The sequence below is a fragment of the Canis lupus genome, chromosome 33 (assembly GCF_048164855.1).
Source record: "Canis lupus baileyi chromosome 33, mCanLup2.hap1, whole genome shotgun sequence".
Classification (NCBI taxonomy): Eukaryota; Metazoa; Chordata; class Mammalia; order Carnivora; family Canidae; genus Canis; species Canis lupus.
Genome location: NC_132870.1, coordinates 20589242 through 20611943, shown reverse-complemented (window position 1 = coordinate 20611943; position 22702 = coordinate 20589242). Strand labels below are relative to the sequence as shown.

Sequence of the window (22702 nt, the reverse complement as noted above, 5' to 3'; positions counted from 1 at the left end):
TATAATGGAGTTACTTGAAGAATCTTCAAAATGGAACATTTTTCATTTTTCATACGTACTAAAGGACGTAATTTTTAATTCTTGACAAATTTCTTGTTAAAAACATCTTCGATGGCGTGAGCTCACAGTTTTGAAAATATTTTTTTGTTAAAGTTCAATGATTCCTGCTTGGTTTTTTTCTGACTATAAAATCAAAACCCCCACCCATAAGTTAGTTATCTGAAATTATTTTATATAATCTTATGTAATTCTTTTTTGCATAATTTAGAATCTGACTTGTAGAATTTTATGCTATTCACTTTACATAATTGTTTTAAACAATCATGTTTTAAATATAATTCACTTACAAATTATGTTTTAAACATAATTATTTAAACTTTACATAATCCTTGTATGTTAGAAAATGCTATCAAATATATATAAGAAAATAATGTTTTCTAGAAACAATCTAGCAGCCCTACTGCACTTTGAGTACTCTAAAAATGCCATACCATCATTTTCCCTAGAAAGGCACCATCATTCCCCCCACCTCAAAAAGGGGGGAAAAAAATGTCTCGATTTGGGAGCTGGTCAGTCTTTATTAAGTAACTGAGTGTGCAGGTTTCCATATTATAATTTGTATTAGTTCTCTAGGAAATGAGCTCTTTCTCCCTTCCATTTTTTATCTGAAATCTATTATTTGTTCTTATTCAGTAATAATGTACTACTTCAAGGATACGATGAAATGGGGATTTAAAGAACTTAAGTAACTTGACAAAAGCTATACTACAGAATTACTTTATGAAAAAGGAGAGATTCTACCCTCTATCTCTTTGATTTTTTTGTATCATTCTGCTCAATTACAGATTTGGTTTAATTATGATTGATGAGAATATATCAGGTATTCTGATATATATAATTCTGATATATATAATTCTGATATATATAACTATCACAGGTAGTTAACTTTGCTCTTATATGACTTAATTTTTGCAATAATCACTTAATTTTTAAAATAAATTTATTCATGTTCAAAGAGTAATATAAGTTCCATTTTACCACAATTTCAATTATAATTACAGCTTTTGAATTACTAAAGAGTTAACAGAAATCTCAGAGATTGCAAATTCAAATACCTGTAAGAGACATATACTACATTAGCAAAAGATTAAAATCACATGATCATCTCAATAGATGCAGAAAAGCATTTGACAAATTCAACATCCATTCAGATAAAAACTTTCAACCAAGTGGGGTTAGAGAGAACAAACGTCAACATAATAAAGGCCATATATGGGGGTGTATCTGGGTGGTTCAGTAGGTTGAGTGTCTGACTCTTGATCTTAGCTCAGGTCTTGATCTCATAGTTGTGAATTCAAGCCCTACAGTGGGCTCCACACTGTGGAGCCTACTTAAAACAAACAAACAAACAAACAAATAAATAAATAAATAAATACCATATATGAAAAACCTACAGGTAAATCATACCCAATGGTGAAAAATTGAAAGCTTTCCCTCTGAAGTTAGGAAGAAGACAAGAATCAATGTATACCTGCCATTTTTATTCAAATAGTACTGGAAGTCCTAGCCACAGTTAACCAGACAAGAAAAAATAAACAGTATCCATCTTGGTAAAGGAAAAATTAAACTGTCAGTATTCACAGATGACATACTATACATAAAAAACCTTAAAGACCAAAAAAGTAATAGTAATAAATGAATAGGCAAATAAACAAATGAAATAAAAAATAAATAGAAGTAATAAATGAATAAAATAGAATAAATGAAGTAACAGTAACAAGGGAATAAAAGTAATAGAAGCAATAAATAAATAGAAGCAATAAATGAATAAGCTATAAAACACAAAATTAATACCCAGAAACTGGTAGCGTTTCTATATACTAGTAACAAAGTTGCAGAAAAAGAAATTTAAAAAACAATTCTATTTATAATTGCACCAAAAACAACAAAATACTTAGGAATAAACTTAACCAGGGGAGTGAAAGATCTGTATTCTGAAAACTATAAAGCACTGACAGAAGAAACTGAATGGGACACAGACAAATGGAAAGATAACCCATATCGTGGAATGGAAGAATTAATACTGTCAAAATATCCATACTACCGAAAACAATCTACAGATTCAATATAATCTCTATCAGAATACCAAAAGCATTTTTAATAGAATTAGAAAAATTATCCTCAAATTAGTATGGAACAAAAGACTGAATAGCCGAATTAATCTTGAGAAAGAACAAACCTGGAGGTATCATAATCCCAGATTTCTAATATACTACAAAGCTGCATTAACCATGGGCAGCCCAGGTGGCTCAGCGGTTTACTGCTGTCTTCAGCCCAGGGCGTGATCCTGGAGACTCGGAATTGTGTCCCATGTCAGGCTCCCTGCATGGAGCCTGCTTCTCCCTCTGCCTCTCTCTCTCTTTCTCTCTCACTCTCTTTCTCTCTCTGTGACTCTCATGAATAAATAAATAAAATCTTTAAAAAAAAAAAAGCTGCATTAACCAAACTGGCATAAAAATAGATCAATGTAAAAGACTAGAAAGCCCAGAAATAAATCTATGATATAGTCAGTTAATATTATGTGTTATGTATGTTACATATTATATATTATATAGTCAATCTATGACAAAAGAGGAAAGAGCATACAATGAGGAAAAAACAGTCTTTTCAATAAATAATGCTGGGGAAACTGGACAACTATATGCAAAAGAATGAAACTAGAGCACTAACCCATACACAAAAATAAACTCAAAATTGCTTAAAGACCTAAACATGGAGACCTGAAACCATAAAAACCCTAGAAGATAGCATGAAGAATAATATCTTTGATATTGACTATAGCAACATTTTTGTAGATATGTCTTCTAAGACAAGGGTAACAAAAGCAAAAATAAACTATTGGGACTACGTCAAAATAAAAAGTTTTTACACAGCAAAGGAAACTATCAACAAAACAAAAAGACAACCTACTGAATGGGAGAAGTGTTGGCAAGGATACAGAGAAAAAAGAACCCCTGTGCAATGTTGGTGGGAATATAAACTGGTACAATCACTGTGGAAAACACTACGGAGGTTCTTCCAAAAATTACAAATAGAAATACCATAAAATCCAATAATTCTACTCTGTGTATTCACCTAAAGAAAACAAAAACATTAATTTGAAAAGATATATGTACCCCTATGTTTATTGCAGCAGTATTTACAATAGACAAGATATGGAAGCAACCTAAGAGCCCATGGATAGATGAATGGATAAGGAAGATGTGGTGTGTGTACACAGACACACACAAGTATAATGCAGCCATAAAAAAAGAGGAGATCTTGCCATTTGTGACAACATGGATGGACCCAGAAGGTATTATGCTAAGTGAATTAAATCAGATTGAAAAAGACAAATACAGTGTGATTTTACTTATATGTAAAATCTTAAAAACAAAACAAACAACAACAAAAGCAGACTCAGACCTATAAATACAGAAAACAAAATGATAGTTGTCAGATGAAAGGGGTATGGGAAAAATGGGCAAAGGGAAATGGGAGATACAGGTTTTCAGTTACGGAATGAAAAAAAATCATGAAACTAAAAAGCACAGAATAGGGAATATAGACAATAATATTGTAAATAGCATTGTATGGTGACAGATGGTAGCTACACTTGTGATGAGCAGAGCATAACATATAGAGAAGCTAAATCACAATGTTCTACACCTGAAACTAATGTTAACACTGTGTGTTAACTATACTCAAATAAACCTAAAATATAAAATAAAAATAAACGGATAAATACCTTCTAGAGCCAGACAGAATACTGAGTGAAGTTTGTAGGACTGAAGATAACAAGGAAGAAGTACAGAAACTGGGGACCTCATACCCTGCCTAAGAACAACTATCATTAACTGTCATGAATAGGAATGCAGGCTCAGGGATCCTAAATTTTTAGTCTTTCAAGAAAAATTCACAAAATGGATTTCTAACAAAATGTCCTGATATTTAAATGTTGACAAGCAATTCCAATTTCTAAAGCTTCCCTAACAAAATCCATCTGCAAAGTATACTTGGCCCCTTGGCTGCTGGTTTACAAGCTCTATTATAAATATGCCTATAATCACTATAGGATGATGCTGCTAAATAAGAAGACTGATCTAAGTCCATAGTAACTCTATGATATGAACAAACAAGTATTACTGAATGCCAGCAAGAAGTATGAAACACTGGGTGACTAACTGATGTTACTGAATGTGTTATAGGAGTCCAAGAAGTGAGAGGTGTCCAGAGAAAGGAGAGATTGGTAAGAGAGGTTAGAAGTAGTCTCCATGAGCTAGATTATGAAGAATGAATAAGAACGGAGGAAAGAAGTTATTCTGGGAGGAAGAATAACATGAACAAAGGTATACTGGCATAATCACTGATGAAGAATATTTCAGGGTCAGTGATAATCAAAGGAAGCTGTATTTCAGAAAGAATGAGAAATTTAAGAGAGGTAGTAGAATTCTATGGATTCTGAAAGCTAAGTAGAGTTTAGACTCAGTATGATAGGCAGTTGAAGCAGTATTAGATTCTTGAGAAAAAAAAAAGATTCTTGAGAATGATATAATTGATGCAGTATCTTTTTAAAAGGATTAATCTGGTGGTAGCATGTAGAAAAGACTGAAGAGCAAAGACTCTACTATTAGGGAGGACAAGTAAGAAATGGTCTCAGCAGTATAGGAATGAGGAGATGAGGGCCTAGACTCTAGTAGTACAAACATTAGGAAAGGAAGTTTTCCATTAACCTACTTACTTGAGTGAATCCTTGATGTTAATTTGTGTGTGTGTGTGTGTGTGTGTGTGTAGGTGTGTGTGTTTGTGGATATGTATAGATGCACTTTTTTTATTCATTAACAAATTGGAGCTGGCCTAGTATAATGAACAGAACACTAATACAGGATTAGGAAACCAAGATTCTAGATCTGATACTACCCCTAATTCAATGTGTGAACCTGGACATGCTTCTTAACCTCACCGACCTGAGGTTCTGACCAGTGTTCTCTACCCTGGACAGAAAGAGGCAGAGCCATGGTGTCACTGTTTGAGGACCTAGATATTATAATTCTCAAAACCAAGAACAATCTTAAATCCAGTCAACCTTTGAACAACACAGAATTGAGCCACACAAGTCTATTTATACATGGGTTTTTTTCAATAAGTACAGCACTATAAATAAATAAATAAATAAATAAATAAATAAAGCACTATAAATGTATTTTCTCTTCCTTAATGATATTCTTAATAAAATTTTAGTTTCTCTAGCTTACTGTATCATAAGAATATGGTACACAATACATACAATATACAAAATATGTGTTAACTGACCATTCTCAGTAAGGTTTCCAGTCAACAGTAGGTTATTAGTAACTAAGTTTTCAGGAGAACCAAACATTACATGTGAATTTTTGACTGTGTGGGAGGTCAATGCCACTAACTTCCATGCTGTTCAAGGGTCAACTGTATCAGGATAAAAATCTAATTTCTGGTTTCTTTTAAAAGTCCCCAAATCTGGCTTAAGCTTGGCCCCTAATTTAGTAAATAAGTTAATATTTGACATGTTTGGTATTCTCTGACCTATTCCCCCACACTGGGGATTCCTGTTCTATAACCTGAATTATTTCTTTCACATGTTCTTAGGTACTAGAGTTAAACTTGTCTGTCTTCCCCCAACCCTGCCTTCCTTTTCCCTTGAAAAAAAAAAAAAAAAACACTAGATTGGCTGGTGAGTGGCCTAAAGAGCCTGAGTCTTCTGTATGTGTCCCATGTTAGCTCCGAAACAACACCATTTTTTCCTACATGGCAAAAATGATTGTAGCTAAGTAGGGAACGTCTTTTTTAGGTTAGGCACATACCCTGTAGTTTGCCATAGTCCCATCATTCCCTGTTGTATCTCCACACTGAGACCCAATGTTAGTTGCCATTCATCATGCTTTCACTACTATTCTTATTATAGTAGAGAAATATTTTTGTCACCGTTGTCTTTTACCAAAAGTGAGAAACTTAAAGACAGATGTTTTTCAAGAAAAAAAATGAAAGCATACATTTTTATGGAAATAAAAAATATTCCTTTAAATTTAATATGCAGTGGGGTGGGGAAGTACCCCTGTGTCAAAAGATTGCCATTTAACCCTCCTCAATCACACAGTTTCTTCATTTGAGTTTGGGAACCCTGCTATATGTATTGGGAAGCTATTAAAAATATATATCTAAGGAGTGAAATGATCAGATTCATCTTTTAAATAGAGTACTCTAGCAGCATGTAAAAACTGGTTAAGAAGGGAAATGCTAGGGGAAAGAACATCTGTTACAGAATAGTGAAATGGTCTCAAGAAGGGGTGATAAAACGCTGAATTGGTAGTGTTTACAGTAGAGAGAAGAGGAGAGGGTTGATTCAAAGAAGTAGAATTGTAAGAACTTAGGGAACCCAACAGATATTAGAAACAGAATGACTAGATTTCAGAAATGACTGAGTGGATGGATGGTGATACCATTCACTGAGCTAGGGAATTCAAAGGGAGAAAAAGTCTTGGGTAAAGGTAACGTAGTATAGTATTACTCTACAGTAGAAATAGGTAAACTATGGTCCATATCTTGATTTTGTATCATCCAAGGGTAAAACAGTTTTACATTTGTAAATTATTGAATAAAATAAAAAAGAAATATATTTCATGATGTGCAAATTGTATGAAATTCAAACGTTAGTGTCCATAAACAAAGTTTTATTGGAATGTAACTCACTCCTTTATTGTTTATACCCGTGTTCACGTTATGATGGCAGTTGAGTAGGGGAGACAGAAACCATACATAGTGCCTTCATCAGTTTATACTGCTGTTTGATGTACTACAAATTGCAGCTGCACAGTTATGGCTGTCCATTGTTTTGAGTGCCATGGGTATTGTCATATCACAACATTCCATTTTGACCATTAAATCAAAACAGGAAACATATACTTCAAATGTCATGTTTTTAAGGCATTTAAGTGGTGTGTGGACTATCTTGTTATTGAATTAGATAGCAAACAAATATATCATGCAATGACACTATAGCTATGTTAGAAAAATACTACACCTATACTACCAGACTAAACATTCATCATATTCACAATTCATAGGAAAGTAATTGTCAGAGAAATTAGAAAATATAAAATACAGTAGCTCATCAAAGCTGAATTTCTTTACAAAAATAAAAAAATGAGGGGACCCTGCGTGGCTGTCAGTTGAGCATCTGCCTTCCTCTCCGGTCATGATCCTGGAGTCAAGGGATCAAGCCATTTAGGGCTCCCTGCTCAGCAGGGAGTCTATTTTCTCCCTCTCTCTTTGCCCCTCCCCCTGCTGGTGGATGCTCTCACTCTCTCTCAAATAAATAAAATCTTAAAAATTAATTAATTAAGTAAAAAATGAAAATGAAGCTACAAACTAAGTTTCTGAGTGGCTCACTTATTAATCAAGCAGGAAAGCTGTTTACTCATGGTGAGCTAAATTGTGTTTTGACTACAACAGCCAAAGAAATATTTCATGGGTGGTGGTAGGGATTGTTTGAGAGTAGCCATTCTGTGATGATAACTACTTGAAGAGGTAAGGATATTGGGAGCAATATCAATACTCTACTAAAAAACAAGGCAAATGATTTTGTAAAGTTTTCATTGGTTCTTGATAAGTTGATAGATATTAGTGATACTAATTAATGTTATTTTCAGAACACTGACACGGAGCATGAAGCAACTAAAGAATTAACCTCTATGAAGAGTCTGCATAGAATCACAATAGGCGAGTTTATTTTCAAAATTGAGATTATACATTAATTCAATACAACCTGAAGTGGAATCTGCTAAGATGTATTACAGCTGATGGCGATAAAAATGTGAGGAACAGAAAAAGGCTTAGCAGGCACCCGGGTGGCTCAGTTGGTTAAGCATCTGTCTTCGGCTCAGGTCATGCTCCCAGTGTCTGGGATCAAGCCTCCCATAGGCTCCCTGCTTAGCGGGAGCCTGCTTCTCCCTTTCTCTCTGCCTGCTGCTCCCCCTGCTTGTGCTCTCTCTCTCTTTGTCAAATAAATAAATAAAATCCTAAAAAAGAAAGAAAAGAAAAGAAAAGAAAAGAAAAGAAAAGAAAGAAAGAAAGAAAGAAAGAAAGAAAGAAAGAGAAAAGAAAAGAAAAAAAGGTTTAGCTGAACAAACTTACTAAGTTTGTGAAAATGTAAGATATTTAAAGCCAATGGTTCTTCATTATATTATTCATCAGTAGGCATTTTATCAAGAAAATATTTCAAACTATCATGTATTCCTGAACCAGTGGTATCAACTTCATTCACTCTCATAGATGTAATAAGCATCATCAGTTCTGTGTACGTTGATAAGAAGAAGAAGCTAAATACCCTGACCAGCCTTATCACACAACAGTTTAATAGCTCAGCAATGGTAGAGTTTGATTTTGATTTTTTAGTTCAAAGGTGAGATGAAATTTCTGGGGGAATAAAAAGAAATGCCTTTAACCACTATTAACAAACAATGAATGCCTCTGGAAGTTAGATTTGCTGCAGATTTGATGTTTCCTAGAATTTGACCTGAAAATCAAAAGGCAAAATAGGGCTTATATGAGGAACTTAACTATGTTGTCATTTTGACAACATTGTTGGAAACACAAGTAACCATCAATCTACTGTACAAGCTTCTGGTACTGTCAAATGTTAAAATAAGAGACCTCCATGCATATACAAATTTGCAACAGATATATTTTACAAGCTCAAACCATGGTTATAGCAGGGTTTTTCAGACTTCAGATGCAAAAGAAACTTCTACACAAGAAAATCCACTTAACTAAGCAACTGAGAAGCTTCCACCTTTCTATTTTAAAGATTTTTTTTTTTTTAATTCACGATAGACACACAGAGAGAGAGAGAGAGAGAGAGAGAGAGAGGCAGAGACACAGGCAGAGGGAGAAGCAGGCTCCACGCCGGGAGCCCGACGCGGGACTGGATCCTGGGACTTCAGGATCGCATCCTGGGCCAAAGGCAGGCGCCAAACTGCTAAGCCACCCAGGGATCCCCCCCACCTTTCTATTTTAAGTGGTTAATCCATAATGTAGTAGCATGCTAAGTAGCAAATATCAAGAGTAGAATCCAAAAGAATTCTATAAATTCCTTCCATAGAAATGAACATGCTCATTAATAAAATCATATCCTCATGGACTGATTACAGTATTTGGCAATGTCTATCTATGTTTCGAAAACAAAATCCATTAAATCACATTACAGATCTGCATTAACAAATGATCAATTCTGATGACAAGATAACTCTGAATCCCAATTAAATGAAATTCTATCTCAAAAACAGAATTAAAATATTGTTATTAGTATATCTGTATTGCAATAACTTATGTTCAATTAGTGTTGTATTTTGAATTTAGTCAACAAAATATTTGTGGATATTTGTTTTCCTTCATCATATATTTCTCTCTTATCTATGGAATATCTTTGATTTTGCCTCTTGGCCTGCAAAGCCTAAAATACTTACCATCTGGCCCTTTATGTAAAAAGTCTGCAGACCCATGCTCTACGGTGATGCTACCGAAAGTGCAACATCATCTGCCAATGTCTTGACAATGCAAATTCTCAGCCCACCCAATGTCTACTAAATCAAAATTTCTGAGGGTGGGCGTATTAATTTTTTTTTTAATAAACACTAGTGGATTCTTAAGTAAGCTAGAGTTTGAGAATCACTGCTCTAAAATAAGATTTTAGAGACTTAGTTCTCTCCCCCTGGATGAATTATTTAATTCTTTGAATCAATAAAATGGGAATAGAGTCACTTACTTCATAGAATTGTTGAAAAAATTAAAAATTTTAAAAATATGAAAAAATGTAAAGCTTAGCATAATTAACATCAATAATTCTTATTAAATGATAAATGGTAATTATTCATTCAATGGTGTACTAAAATTCCTTTGTACCAGCCCAAGAAACATGATTATTAAATTTTTAGGAATTTTATGAGGCAATTAGTAAAACAGCCATTACTAAAAATTAAATTTTATAAACCTCAATAAGTTATGTTAAAACAAAGGTATTAATACTCAAAACTCTTTACTACTTAATTATTTCACTATATTTTACTGTTATCTGTGCTCATAAGGTTATTATATCTATATGGTGGATCTACTATATACTGATGTGCTGCAATTCATCTCTTCCCAACTATGCATTCATAAGATATCAACAACCACCACAAATCCAGGCTTTATTAGAGAAGGGCTTTTGGTTGAACATAACCATCACACCTCTAGTTATTATCATTAAAAACTGCACAATGAATTTGGTTTTGAACTGAATTAATTTGAATTAACTATGGATATAGAGATGTTTAATAATCTCCTAGATAAAAAAATAGCCCATACATATATTATATATATGCCTACAGATATTATAGCCCATACATGTATTATACATACTGCCTACATATAGTCCAAACATTATACATATTACCTACATTATATAAAATATATAACATATATAATAAACTATTTTATCAAATATATATACCTACATATTTAATAAAATATTTATGTATATGCATATAGTATATGCAAGCATATAAATTTAGTAAAACAGATTTATAAATATACATATGTATATACACACACACACTCACACATATATAATATAGGCACTAGTAGCATATAGTTAGTAGTTGAAGTCATAAATTTGGACAAAATTAAGCAAAAACAGCCTCAGAGAAGATACCAGATATACACCTCATATGGAAATAATTCATTTTGTATACAAAAAGTTAGAAGGACTTTGGAGTTTGTAAGCAGAGCCAATCACAGCTAGCAGCTCAATTTAACCACTTCCATTTACCACTACCCTAATTCTCACTTTTATTTTTATTTTTTTAAGGTTTTATTTATTTATTCATGAGAGACACACACAGCGGGGGGGGGGGGGGGGGGGGCGGCGGGGCGGGGCAGAGACACAGGCAAAGGGAGAAGCAGGCTCCATGCAGGGAGCCCGAGGTGGGACTTGATCCCGGGTCTCCACGATCACACCCTGGACTGAAGGCAGCGCTAAACCGCTGAGCCACCCGGGCTGCCCTAATTCTCACTTTTAACTCCTGGAATGCTTCTAGCAACAAAAGTTGCATAAATAGATGTATTGAGAGAATGACATTACTCTGCAATTTGAATCCCGCATTTATATCTTAGCTCACATAAGTAATGGTATTTAGGCCGTCTAGTCAGACAAAGCTAACAGGTTGTTTCAAACTTTGAAGTGCTACCTCAAGTAGACATTTACTCTTTGAACACTAAAGAAAAACTGATTATATAAGGATGAATACAGCATATTTAAGACATTAGTGATACTAAGTATATTCAAAGTTCAGTTTCAAGGAATCATAGAATTTTATAACCAAGACAGACTTCATAACTTACTGATATCTTCATTTATTATTGCTCTTCTCTCCACAAGAACTATTTGCCAAGTTAAATGCCTAGGAAAGTATTTTCAATTTAGTGTTATCCGAACATTTGATTATCAAAAATTAACACCAAGTTCTCAAAGGAGTGGGTCTTCCTTCTCCATTCCTCCTGATGATTGAGTATTAAAAATTTAGGTAATTCTTATGGTCGCTGCTGGTGCCACCAATAATGCTAGAATTGCCAAGTTCAAATTCAGTGACCTGGAATCTCTGTAGAGGGAAACCACAGTATTTTCCCCAAATGTACCCAGAAGCTCCAACATTCCAATGTGAAAGTTAAAACTCTACAGTTCTCAAAATGAATTAGGGTTATTATAACTTTCCAAATAGTAGTACTAGGGACTTCAGAAGATGACTCTACCAAAGACAGTGAATTTAGCCCTGCTTCCATGGGGAGAAAACAGATAACATAACAAAGATGTAATGCCAACATAAGAAAAATTATTGAACTAGTCAATCTGTGATCTATGCTCTTTTTAAAAAGTAAACTTTAGCGACTACCAGTTTACCAAAAAATTGTATCATTCTAATTTGAAAAAAAAAAAAAAAAAGATCTGTAAAATCATTCCTGAACTTAGATATACAAGAGGAAAAAAATACAAGACTGATCTATAAAGCTAATACATATTTATACAGAAAAACAGAACCCTAGGAATTAAGGGTATAGAGACATAACTAGAGAAATTCCAAATTCACAAAGACTAATAGAAATAAAAAGTGATAAAACCATTCATCAGTAAAAAGTATACTTTATGTAAAATGCTATGCAAAATTATAAAACCATTTCTAAGCTCAATCTGTATGACAAATATTGCAAACATAAAAAGTACACTATACTAGGATATAATGACATTAAAAAATGTCAGACTTGTGAAGCACTATGGTAACATTACAAATTATTCTCAGGCAAGAAAATAGCATGTATCACTCCATATAAAGTGCAACATTTTAAAAATGTTTAAAGAAACCTATGCTTATTTACAGATCTTTAAACAGGTCAAGGGATATAGTGAATTCTTAGTTTCTACTTCCTCATTACTCAGCCTCTACAACTGATCTCCATATCTACTACACCTCTTAAAGTTGCTTTTTAGAAAATATCCTGGGTAATATCCTAACCAAACCACATCACAATTCAGATCCTTTCCTCAGTCCTTATCACTGGGTTCTGAAGCAATGGATATTATTAACCATTCAGTATATAATGAAACTAGCCACATGCCAATTCTAGGGTTTCACTCCTACCTACTTCTGTCTCTTTCAGTTGTCAAATCATTCCATTCTTCCCTGACAATGGGTCATTCCTCAAGATTCTTACCTTGGACAAATTTTCTTTTTTTTCTTTCTGTTGCCTCTCTGCCTCCTACCTAACTTGAAATATCATTCGGGATTTATGAATAACTTCCAGATCTCAAGTTCAAATCCTCTCTTAAAAGTTAAAATAACTGGGCAGCCCCGTGGCTCAGAGGTTTAGCGCTGCCTTCAGCCCAGGGCCTGATCCTGGAATCCCAGGATCGAGTCCCACGTCAGGCTCCCTGCATGGAGCCTGCTTCTCCCTCTGCCTGTCTCTCTCTCTCTCTCTCTCTCTCTCTCTCTCTCTGTGTGTCTCTAAGGAATAAATAAATAAAATCTTAAAAAAAAAAATAACTATTTGTTAAATATTTGTTACCTAGTTTCAGTCAGTCAACAAATGTTTACTGCATAGCTACTATGTGCCACACACTATTATTTGAGATGTATTCAAACCTAATGAGAGGGGCAGGCCGGGTGGCTCAGTGGTTTAGTGCCGCCTTCGGCCCAGGGCCTTATCCTGGAGACCCAGAATCAAGTCCCACGTCAGGCTCCCTGCATGGAGCCTGCTTCTCCCTCTGCCTGTGTCTCTGCTTTTCTCTCTCTCTCTCCTTCTCTCTGCCTCTCATAAATAAATAAATAAATAAATAAATAAATAAATAAATAAATAAATAAATAAATAAATAAATAAAATATTTAAAAAACAAAAACAAACCTAATGAGAATCCCTGTCATCAATGAGCAGAGAATCTAAATGGCAAAATAAACAGTGCAACCCATCAGGCCCAAAACTTACTATTCGTGTTTCCTCTTCCAATGGATTAAATATATATTAATATTTCCACATTTTCTTTATTGCCCAGGCGATACTGTACATCTCCTTTCTCAATTCCATACTCAATTAGTTGGCAAGTAAATCCTGTTCTTTATTTGCAACATTCTACTCCCATTGCCACAGTCTAGTTCTAGCCAGTAAATATTTTCACCCAAACTGCAACAACTACCTTCTGAAGTGTTCTCTATTTTCTCATCTAACCCATCTTTCACTTAACAGATTAATTTTCCTAAACCACAGATGTGATCCATCACTTAACTACCTAAAAATGTTTCATAGTCCCTTAATAGACCAAAGTCCAAAAACTTCTTTAATTTGGCATTTAAGTTCCTCTACTATCTGGTCTTTGCCCATAAATACTTTTTCATCTCTGTCACACACTCTTACCTTACCTTTTGCTCCAGCCAAACATGACTATTTAGTCATATCCTGAAATTCCTTGAGTATTCCCTATCTCTATATCTCCATTTATGCCATTTCTCTCCTGCCAACCCCCATCCTAATTAACAGTCTCCATTCATTTCTACCTTCCAGAGGTTTAACCAACCTTTGGTTCAAACAACATCATTTTTCTAAAACCTTCTTCTCTCCATGCCCTGAATCTATAACACATGTAAAGATCATTTATTATCACTTCCGTTATAGCTATCTGTGTATGTATCGTATCATTCCAATTAGGATTAAATGGAACTTGAAGTATGAATGTTTTATTCATCTCTGTCCTCCCACAGTACATTGTACGTGGTTGATATTCAATAAAAATTAAGTATATGTTGACTCTATAATAAGATATATATTATAGCCATGCCCCATAAGACTATATAGGAAGTTTCCTTCACTTTCTTACAGAGAAAAAGCACTGCCATGAGAATATTTTTTTAAATCACCTTATTTATTTCTTGGGAAGTCTTTCAAAAGTGATTTTTTCCTACCATTAATCAGGGTACCCTTTACGTATATGTCAATTGTTATAACTTCTTTGGCTCAGAAGATGAAATCGCTTTACAAGGTTTCAATTTTATGTTATTGCATGTCCTAGTGATCACACACTAACCCACCTTACCATGGAAGACAGCAGTGCAGAAGGAAATGGCTTACCTGGAGGCTATCCCCGAATCCATATCTCTGAGTCAACCCAACCTTTTTTTTTTTTTTTTTTTTTTACCAAGAAGACTACTCATAGTATAATTATACTTCTCTATTCCCAATTCCTCCAAGCCTCCATAATAACTACCAAACTGAATGTTCAAAGCCCATACTTTCAAGTTCACAAATGGAAAATAATAGGTTTTAACTTCAATAGTGAATTCACCAAAGACTTATTGAATATCTACTATGTGGAAAGAACTGTGGGATACACAAAAATTAATTAGACATAATTTACATCTTCTGGAACTGATGACTAACTGCACAACACACACATAAACAACTCCATTATAAGGCAGATTATGTAAGTGCTAAAAAGCCTCCAATAAGGTATAGAGTACTATGAGGAGAGACTGGTTTAATCAAAGAGTATCTGAGAAACTTCAAATGAGAGAAGGGTTTCTATCTGACCATTCTTTGAAATCAAGCAGTAACATTCAAGAATTTGAAGATCAATCATTTTTAAATAAAGTATTTTTATTCATAAGTATGGCAACAGAATTGAATTTTTTCTACTGAGAAGACTCTGACTCAACATGTAAGTTAAAATTTTATTTAAATGGATTTTCTAGCTCACCTTGAAACACGGGTAAATGTATTTCACAAGCCATATTTGTGGCCTATAATTAAGGAGAGAGCTTTTGCATGTTCAAGGAAAATTTACAATGTGTCCAATAATCTGAGTATTTATTTAAAATTCTACTCCTGGAGAAAAGCTAGGTACCTATGGGCCACCCAATTTTACATAAATTCGTTCAGCATAATACCGATAGTACATTAAAAGGGGGGGAAGAAATCTGAACTAAAGATAAAATTCAGGGCCATAATTCATTTTTTATTCATACCACCTCCTCCTGCAACACTAGCCTCTCCCCAATATAGGACCAAAGGTCTGAAACAGCTTGGAGCATCTGCTTTTCCAGTAAGCTCCATCCACACCATTTCCAGATTTAGATACTTCCTAGAAGATTCTCAATTGCCACGACTGAATGCTAGACGTGTTGAGCACTGTATTGACAGATGAAAGAACCACATTCATTTTAGGCTTAAAATAACTTGCACAGAGGGGTGGGAAAAGTCCGAGTTGACAGACGCCAATGGAGCAAATTTTAAAAGAGGAGATTACGACAGGGGTGGAAGCGAACCAGGGGCATGTAGAAGTACGGTACTTCGAACTGATACTATCTTTTAAAAAAAAAAAATCGCCTATTAAATTACAGAACTCATCAGACGTTTCTGTAATTACCGCACTGAACGCCTAAGCAATGTCATGAAAAAAAAAAATGTTAAGATAAGTCATATGTCATTTTAGAGAATGCACCTGCTTTTAAGTATCTGGTCGCAAACCAATTCGTTGGGATCAACCGTACATACAAAGGAACTAAAAATCAGATTATGTAGATTGAGGCAGGGGACGCCGGGAAGGAATAACTGAGATGTAAGTTCCGTAACGTGTTCCAGGGTGCGTTTCTCGGCACAGCAACAGCAGGCGGGCGAAGGGGCCCAGGAGGGGGCTGGGCACGGGGCCCCCGGCCGGCGGCTCTCCGCATCCTCCCGCGCGCTCCTCGTGGCCTCTGACAAGTCATCCTTCGGCCGGGGACGCCGGCCGCTCTCCCCCGCCAGAAACCATTCCCATGCAGGTCGTGCCGTCGCCCAAACTACTTGCTCGCACTTCCCCGCCTCGGGCTGGGGAAAGGTCGCCCAGACCGGGAAGTTCCGCGAGGCGGGCTCTCCCGCGCGGTCCGACCGAGCCTCCGCGCCCGCAGCCGCCGAGGGAAGGGGGCGGGCGGCCTCCGGAGGATGCTGGCCCGCGAGGCCGGCCCCGCGGTGCCCGGGCACGGCTCGGGCAGGAAGAATGGAGGAGGGGAGGCGCGGCCGCGAGGTGCCCGAGGGCCGCACCCCGCGCCCGGGACCCTCCCAGCCCGGGGACCCGCGCGCGTGCCGCGAGCGCCGACTGTCCCCGCAGGGCGAGCCGCGGTCCCACAGCCGCGGGCTGGAGAAATCCGGCAACTTTGCGCGAGAAACGCTTCCCACCCTGCAACACGCCGAGGGAGAGAAAAATGTCAGGCGATGACGGGGAAGGCAGGATGACTTACCCATGTTTCTCCCGGAGGGTGCGGAGCCAGCAGGGCGAGGCGAGGGTCCCCGGAGCGGGCGGGCGGCGCGGCGTCCTCCCTCTACCTCGGCCTCTCCCGCAGCCAGGGAGGGACCCGCGGGGGGCGGCCGCCGGGGAGGAGCAGCTGCTGCTGCCGCTGCTGCTGCTGCAGGCGGCGCGGCCGCGGCGGGGACGAGCGGCGGGGGGCGGGGCGGGGCGGGGCGGGGCGGGGCGGGCGCAGCCTGCGGCGGGCGCGGCTCGGAGCGGGCGGGCGCCCGGGAGGCAGAGCCGGGCTGAGCAGCGCCGGCCCCGACGCGCGGCCCGGGGGCGCCCCGCCCTCTCCGCCGAGCATGCTCAGTGTCTCCCGCGCCCCTTTCTCTTCCCCTCCGCGGGCGGGCGCGCTGCAGCCGCCGCAGGCCGCGCGCTGGGTGGGCTGCGGGGTCCCGAGGGCTGCCGCCCGGCTTGCCCGCCGACCCCGTGTGCCTTACGGGACGGCCCGGCCGCGCGGGCTGCAGGTCCCCGGAGGAGGCGGCGGGGACGCCCCGCAGACATCCCGAGACGGAGCTGCCGTGCACGGGCCGCCGACGGGGCTGCGCCTCCGCGAGACCGAGACCTGAGGGCGCCCGTTCTCCGAGCAGCCTGCGGGCGCGGGGCGCGGGGCGCGGGGCGCGGGGCGGGCTCCTAGCGTTAGCGGCGCAGCAGCGGGGTGGTTGGGGCTGCCTCGGCCGCGGCGAGCTTCACAACAGGGCTGGGCAGCCGAGAAGGGGGCCGCCCCCAGGGCTTTCCTCCTACGGAAGCGCGGCCTTGCCTCCCCCGAGACGCCTGGAAAGCCACCGGCGGAGCTAGGGTGCCCTCGGGCTCCCCCCACCGGGCAGCGCCCGGCCGAGGTTACCGAGGTAGCGGCGGCCCCGCCCAGCCGGCGGGCCAGGCCCCCGGGACGCCCCCGATCGCGGGCGAGACCCGAGCGGGCGCCCTCCCGGCCGGGCATGCGCTGGGCCCCGCGCCCCTGCCCTGCGGGGGGAGCCGCGAAGAAACCCTCCTGCTCCCTGCGGGGGCCGCGTCTGGCCCGGACCCCTCGTAGCTGTAGGAGTCGGATCGCTCTCCCCACACAGCAGCAGCCGCACCCCAGCAGGGGACAGGCCCGCGGGCAGCAGTCCCACCTGTGGAAGGGGGACGTTGCACACCTGAATCGAGGCTGCTTCTCCCTTCCAACCCCTACTCTTTAAATTCAACGCTGAGGGATCCCTGGGTGGCGCAGCGGTTTGGCGCCTGCCTTTGGCCCAGAGCACGATCCTGGAGACCCGGGATCGAATCCCACGTCGGGCTCCCGGTGCATGGAGCCTGCTTCTCCCTCTGCCTGTGTCTCTGCCTCTCTCTCTCTCTCTCTGTGACTATCATAAATAAATAAAAATTAAAAATAAATAAATAAATAAATTCAACGTTGAGAAAAGGCGCCTTGCCTCGCTTCAGCCGTGACCCGCTCTTACAGTGGGGTCGGCTTCCGTTTGTATGATAACCGCAAGCACGCAGGTCAGAAGTGCCTTAGAGTTCCTTAAGCAGAGCAGATTTTGTGTGAGCTCTCTAAAAACAAAAGTGAAACGCGATCATTAAAAAAAGAAAGAGCTTTGGTAAAACAAGGAAACGCAATTTACCGACGTCCAAGCTATTAGGCCTTCCTGATGCCTAAGACCAATCAGGCAACCAACCTCCTTCCCTTTCTGGGATATAAGGATGCTTTCGGTTTTGCCTTCAAATATTCTTACATGCTAAATGAGTTTCCTAGGGCTGCTGTAACTATCACAAACTGTGCAGCTTAGAATAGAAATTGACGGTCTCACAGTTCCAGAGGCTAGAAGTCTGAAAGTGTCAGGCCACGCTCCCTCTGAAGGCACTAAGGAAGGATCTCATCCAGGCCTCTCCTGGCTTCTGATAGGTCCCTGGCTTGTGGTGGCATAACTCCACAATCTTCACATGGCATGTCTGTTCAAATGTGGCCTCCCTTTCTATAAGGCTGCCAGTCATGGATTAGGGGCCCGAGTATACTTTAGTATGACCTTATCTTTAGTTATATCTATAACCTAGACCCTATTTCCAGGGTTAAATCTGAGATACTGGGTGTTGGGTCTTAAATAAATTCGCAGGGGACATGACTCAATCCATAACACACCAACGCAAGTTACACACATACACACCCCTGCCATGCTCCACATTCCTTTTGGAGCTCTCCAGATCACACACACACACACAGCCCCATGGTCCACTTTGATTTTGGACCTCTCCAGATCATATTGGGCCTTTGTATGGCTGCTTTTTTGTCTTTCTTTTTACTTAACATTCATTAATCTCTTCCAGATTCTCAAATTCACTTGCTTCATTTTTCCTGCTACTTTTTTTCTAGTTACATATTACAATTATTTTCTAAGAGCATCTTTTTTCATTTGGATGTACAAATTCAAACTAGCAAAAGCTACAGCAGCTTTGTGACCTCCCACCTGACACTAGTTTAAGTGCCGCTTTTGTTCTGCTTGACTCTAAAAACCATTCCCTTAGCACTACTATCAATTAAAACCACAGGGCTGTCTAGACATACTGCATACAATGAGTCCCAAAGTGCTGGCGTATGATGGCAGTAAGACCCGGTACTCATTGCTACATGTGGAAGTGTAACCAGTGTAACGCCTACCCTTTCACACATAATGCTAGTTCTCACCTCAACTTTCTTCTCCTGTTTTAGAAATATGACTTTTTTCTCATATCTTTACTTTCTTCGTCTTTTTCTTCAAAAGTTACCTGCATGAAGACTTCCCTAGCCATTTTATCTAATACTTCAACATTCCCACTTCATATCCTAGATTCCATATTAATTTTTTTCCTTAGCACTTATCACTAAAATAATCATTTAAGCAACATTTTGCTTATTGGTATTCACCCTCATTTCAATCTAAGCTCCCCAAAGGCAGGGATTTTTGTCTTCCTTATGTGCCATGGTATCCCCAGTGTTGGTACAATGCTAGTACATAGTAAGTGCTCAATAAAAATTTGTTGTATGAATGAAACTCTTCATCCTTCCAAAGTTTTATCTTGAAAGGAACAAGAATGATGTTCTTTTTTATGAACTCTAGCACCTTACCAAGTAAAAGTCATTAATCAATAAATATTTATAAAGATGATGACAGCTGCTGTCTGTATTGCCTCTATTCCCTCAGTTGATAGATATTTACTGAGTGCCTACTATATTAGGCACTATAATAGACACCAGGGATAAAAAAATAAACTATGGCACCTGCCCTAAAAAAGTTACATATTAGAAAGATTGCTTTGGGGATACCTCTAGTCACTGATTACATAAATAGCTAGAAAATATTCTCCAGATGTCGAGAGTTTCCAGAAATAAATCTACTGGTGTCTGTACTTTGGGTTAGGCAAGAGTCAGGATTTTATAAGGCCTGCTGCAAAATAAAGGAAGACATTTTGTTGCGATGCAGAGGCTTTTATATTAAGTATCACAAATGTATTTATATTTTGAAAATTGATTTAGGATTAGCCAGATAGCTGTTGAGGGCCAGGGGAGACAGATCAAAGAAAATGTTTATTAGAAAGGCTTAGAATCACTACATTTGGGCAAGGTTTATAACATAACTTTACTTCATTGATGTGTATAGCCTTATAAGAGGTTGAAAAGTGATTTAAATTCTTTAAAGGAACTGTACTGGGAGGGGCAGAGCAAGAGGAGGTAGAAAGAGAGAAAATGTTCTTTAAAAGAATAATAGGGAACTGATTGCCTCTTCTTTACCACCTTCTGAATATCATTTAAGGGAATCTCACTGGAGTAGTTAAACTGAACTTTGCAGCGATAAAAAATGAGTTGGCAGTGAACAGTCTTCTACCTACACTATTTTTAAAATACCTCTGTGAGTTTAGGCTAGTCTAGGTTTGAACAACAAAAATGTCTCACCTTTGGTCCATTGTAACCCTCCTCCCCCTCCCCAGTATCTCTTATTTACTTAATATGTTAACCATTTTCTAAATGTTATGAAATTAAAATTTTCTCTTTTCAAAGTCTGTCACCTTAAACTGACTAATGTCTACATATTGCAAACAACTATAGCCCTAGATCATATACATTTTTTAGACAGGACGAAGAACTGCAAACCATCTGTTCTGAGCTCAGCACTATGCTAAATGCTATAGGATAACTATAGGTGCATATCATGCGAAACAAAAGTAGAGACAAGTCTATATTTAAAGTCTCTATTAGAAAATCTCTTAAGTCTGTAAATGCTATCATATTTTTTTTTAAATTAGTCAAAGATGGCTTCATAAGGAGAGGATATAAATGGATAGAATTTTTGTGTGGAGATGTTGGAAGAAAAGCATCTTTTTCCAAGAGAGAGAAACAGCATGAACTGAGGCATAATTATGTTACATTTATAAGACCATAAAAAAAGGGTACATATTGGAACATAGTTAGAAACAAGATTGGAAATTTAGTATGAAGGACAGATCATGATGCGTTAAAAAAGCCAAACAAAAGAATTTAAGCTTGATAAGGTAAGAAATACAGTCATTGAAGATTTCTGAGAAATGGAATAACATGATGAAAACAGTATAAGGCCAGGAAAAGAAGTAATAGGTTACAGAAAGCAATATTTGTTGAGAGCATGTGCCATTCTACCTAGGAATTATATACACAAATATCAATAAGACACAGTTTTAGTCCTCAGAGAATACAGAGATAGACAATAATTAAAATACAGTGCTATCACTACCAAGATGGGCAATATAAGTAGGACATTTAACCCTATTACGGAAAGCCTCTTAGAAAGATGTCATCTCAGCAGAGACCTGAAAGATTAGTAGAAGTCAACCAAACAGAAGGCTTTATATTGCAGAGGCCTGGAGACAAGAGTTGGAATCTTTGAGGAATCTGCAAGCAGTTAATGGCTAGGGTGAGGTGTGTCCAGATTTAGGGAAAGGGAGAAGGTTGTGGAACAAAAGCAGACAAGTAAGAGAGATCAAATCTTGTAATGCCTTCATGGCTGACGTGGGGTATTGGATTTTATCCTGAGGAAAGCAGGGAGTCATTGAAGGGTTTGAAAGTTTAAAGTTTGAAGATGTCATAGTTAAATTTATATTTTAATAGTTGCAAAGCAGAAAGAGATCCATACTGGAGAATGGGAGACTGTTGTAGTATTCCAGGTTTGAGCTGAACTAAAATTGAAGCAGTGGGGATAGATAGTAATGGACAGCCTTGAGAAATATTAAAGAAGTGGTATTGGCTTGGTGACTGATCAGGTATTGTGTAGTTTCTTATTTTAAATAATATAACAGCATTACGAGTGAGGTATTATTATCTCAGCTCTACAGATAATGACACATGTTCAGAGGGGTTAAGTAATTTAACTCAGGATCTTAACTAGTAAATAAAGGAAGCAGAAGTAAAATCTAAACCTCTCTGATTCTAATCCTCACTGTGGTAGTATGTAGATAAATGTGTGGAGGGAAATTACCTTCTATTTTGTGAGACCTCATTAGATTAAAAAAATAATATTATGTTGTAAAATATCTTTATTTGAAGATTATCTTTTTCTTCCTTGTCTTATTTTTTAAGATTTTATGTATTTATTTACTCATGAGAGACACAAAGAGAGAGAGAGAGAGAGAGAGGCAAAGACACAGGCAGAGGGAGAAGGAGGCTCCTCTCAGGGAGCCCAGTGTGGGACTCGATCCCAGGACACGAGGATCACGCCCTGAGCCAAAGGCAGACAGTCAACCGCTGAGCTACCCAGTGATCCCCTCTTCATTGTCTTTTTTTTTTTTTAAGATTTTATTTAT

General features: G+C 38.6%; 1 protein-coding gene across 20 annotated transcripts in view; it reads right to left on the bottom strand.

Moving 5' to 3' along the window:
- Positions 1-17061, bottom strand: part of RAP1GDS1 (Rap1 GTPase-GDP dissociation stimulator 1) — a 164653-nt gene extending 147592 nt beyond the window's left edge. For 16 of the 20 annotated variants that reach the window (XR_012023355.1, XR_012023360.1, XR_012023359.1 and 13 more), the window contains exon 1: positions 16869-17061. Coding sequence is in view for 5 of the 20 variants with exons in the window: in XM_072810539.1 (XP_072666640.1) it covers positions 16869-16872 (4 nt within the window). In the remaining 15 variants the exon portion in view is untranslated. The remainder of the gene's footprint in view (positions 1-16868) is intronic. The other 4 variants (XR_012023367.1, XR_012023368.1, XR_012023366.1 and 1 more) reach the window with 2 other exon arrangements.
- Positions 17062-22702: the final 5641 nt, after the last annotated feature.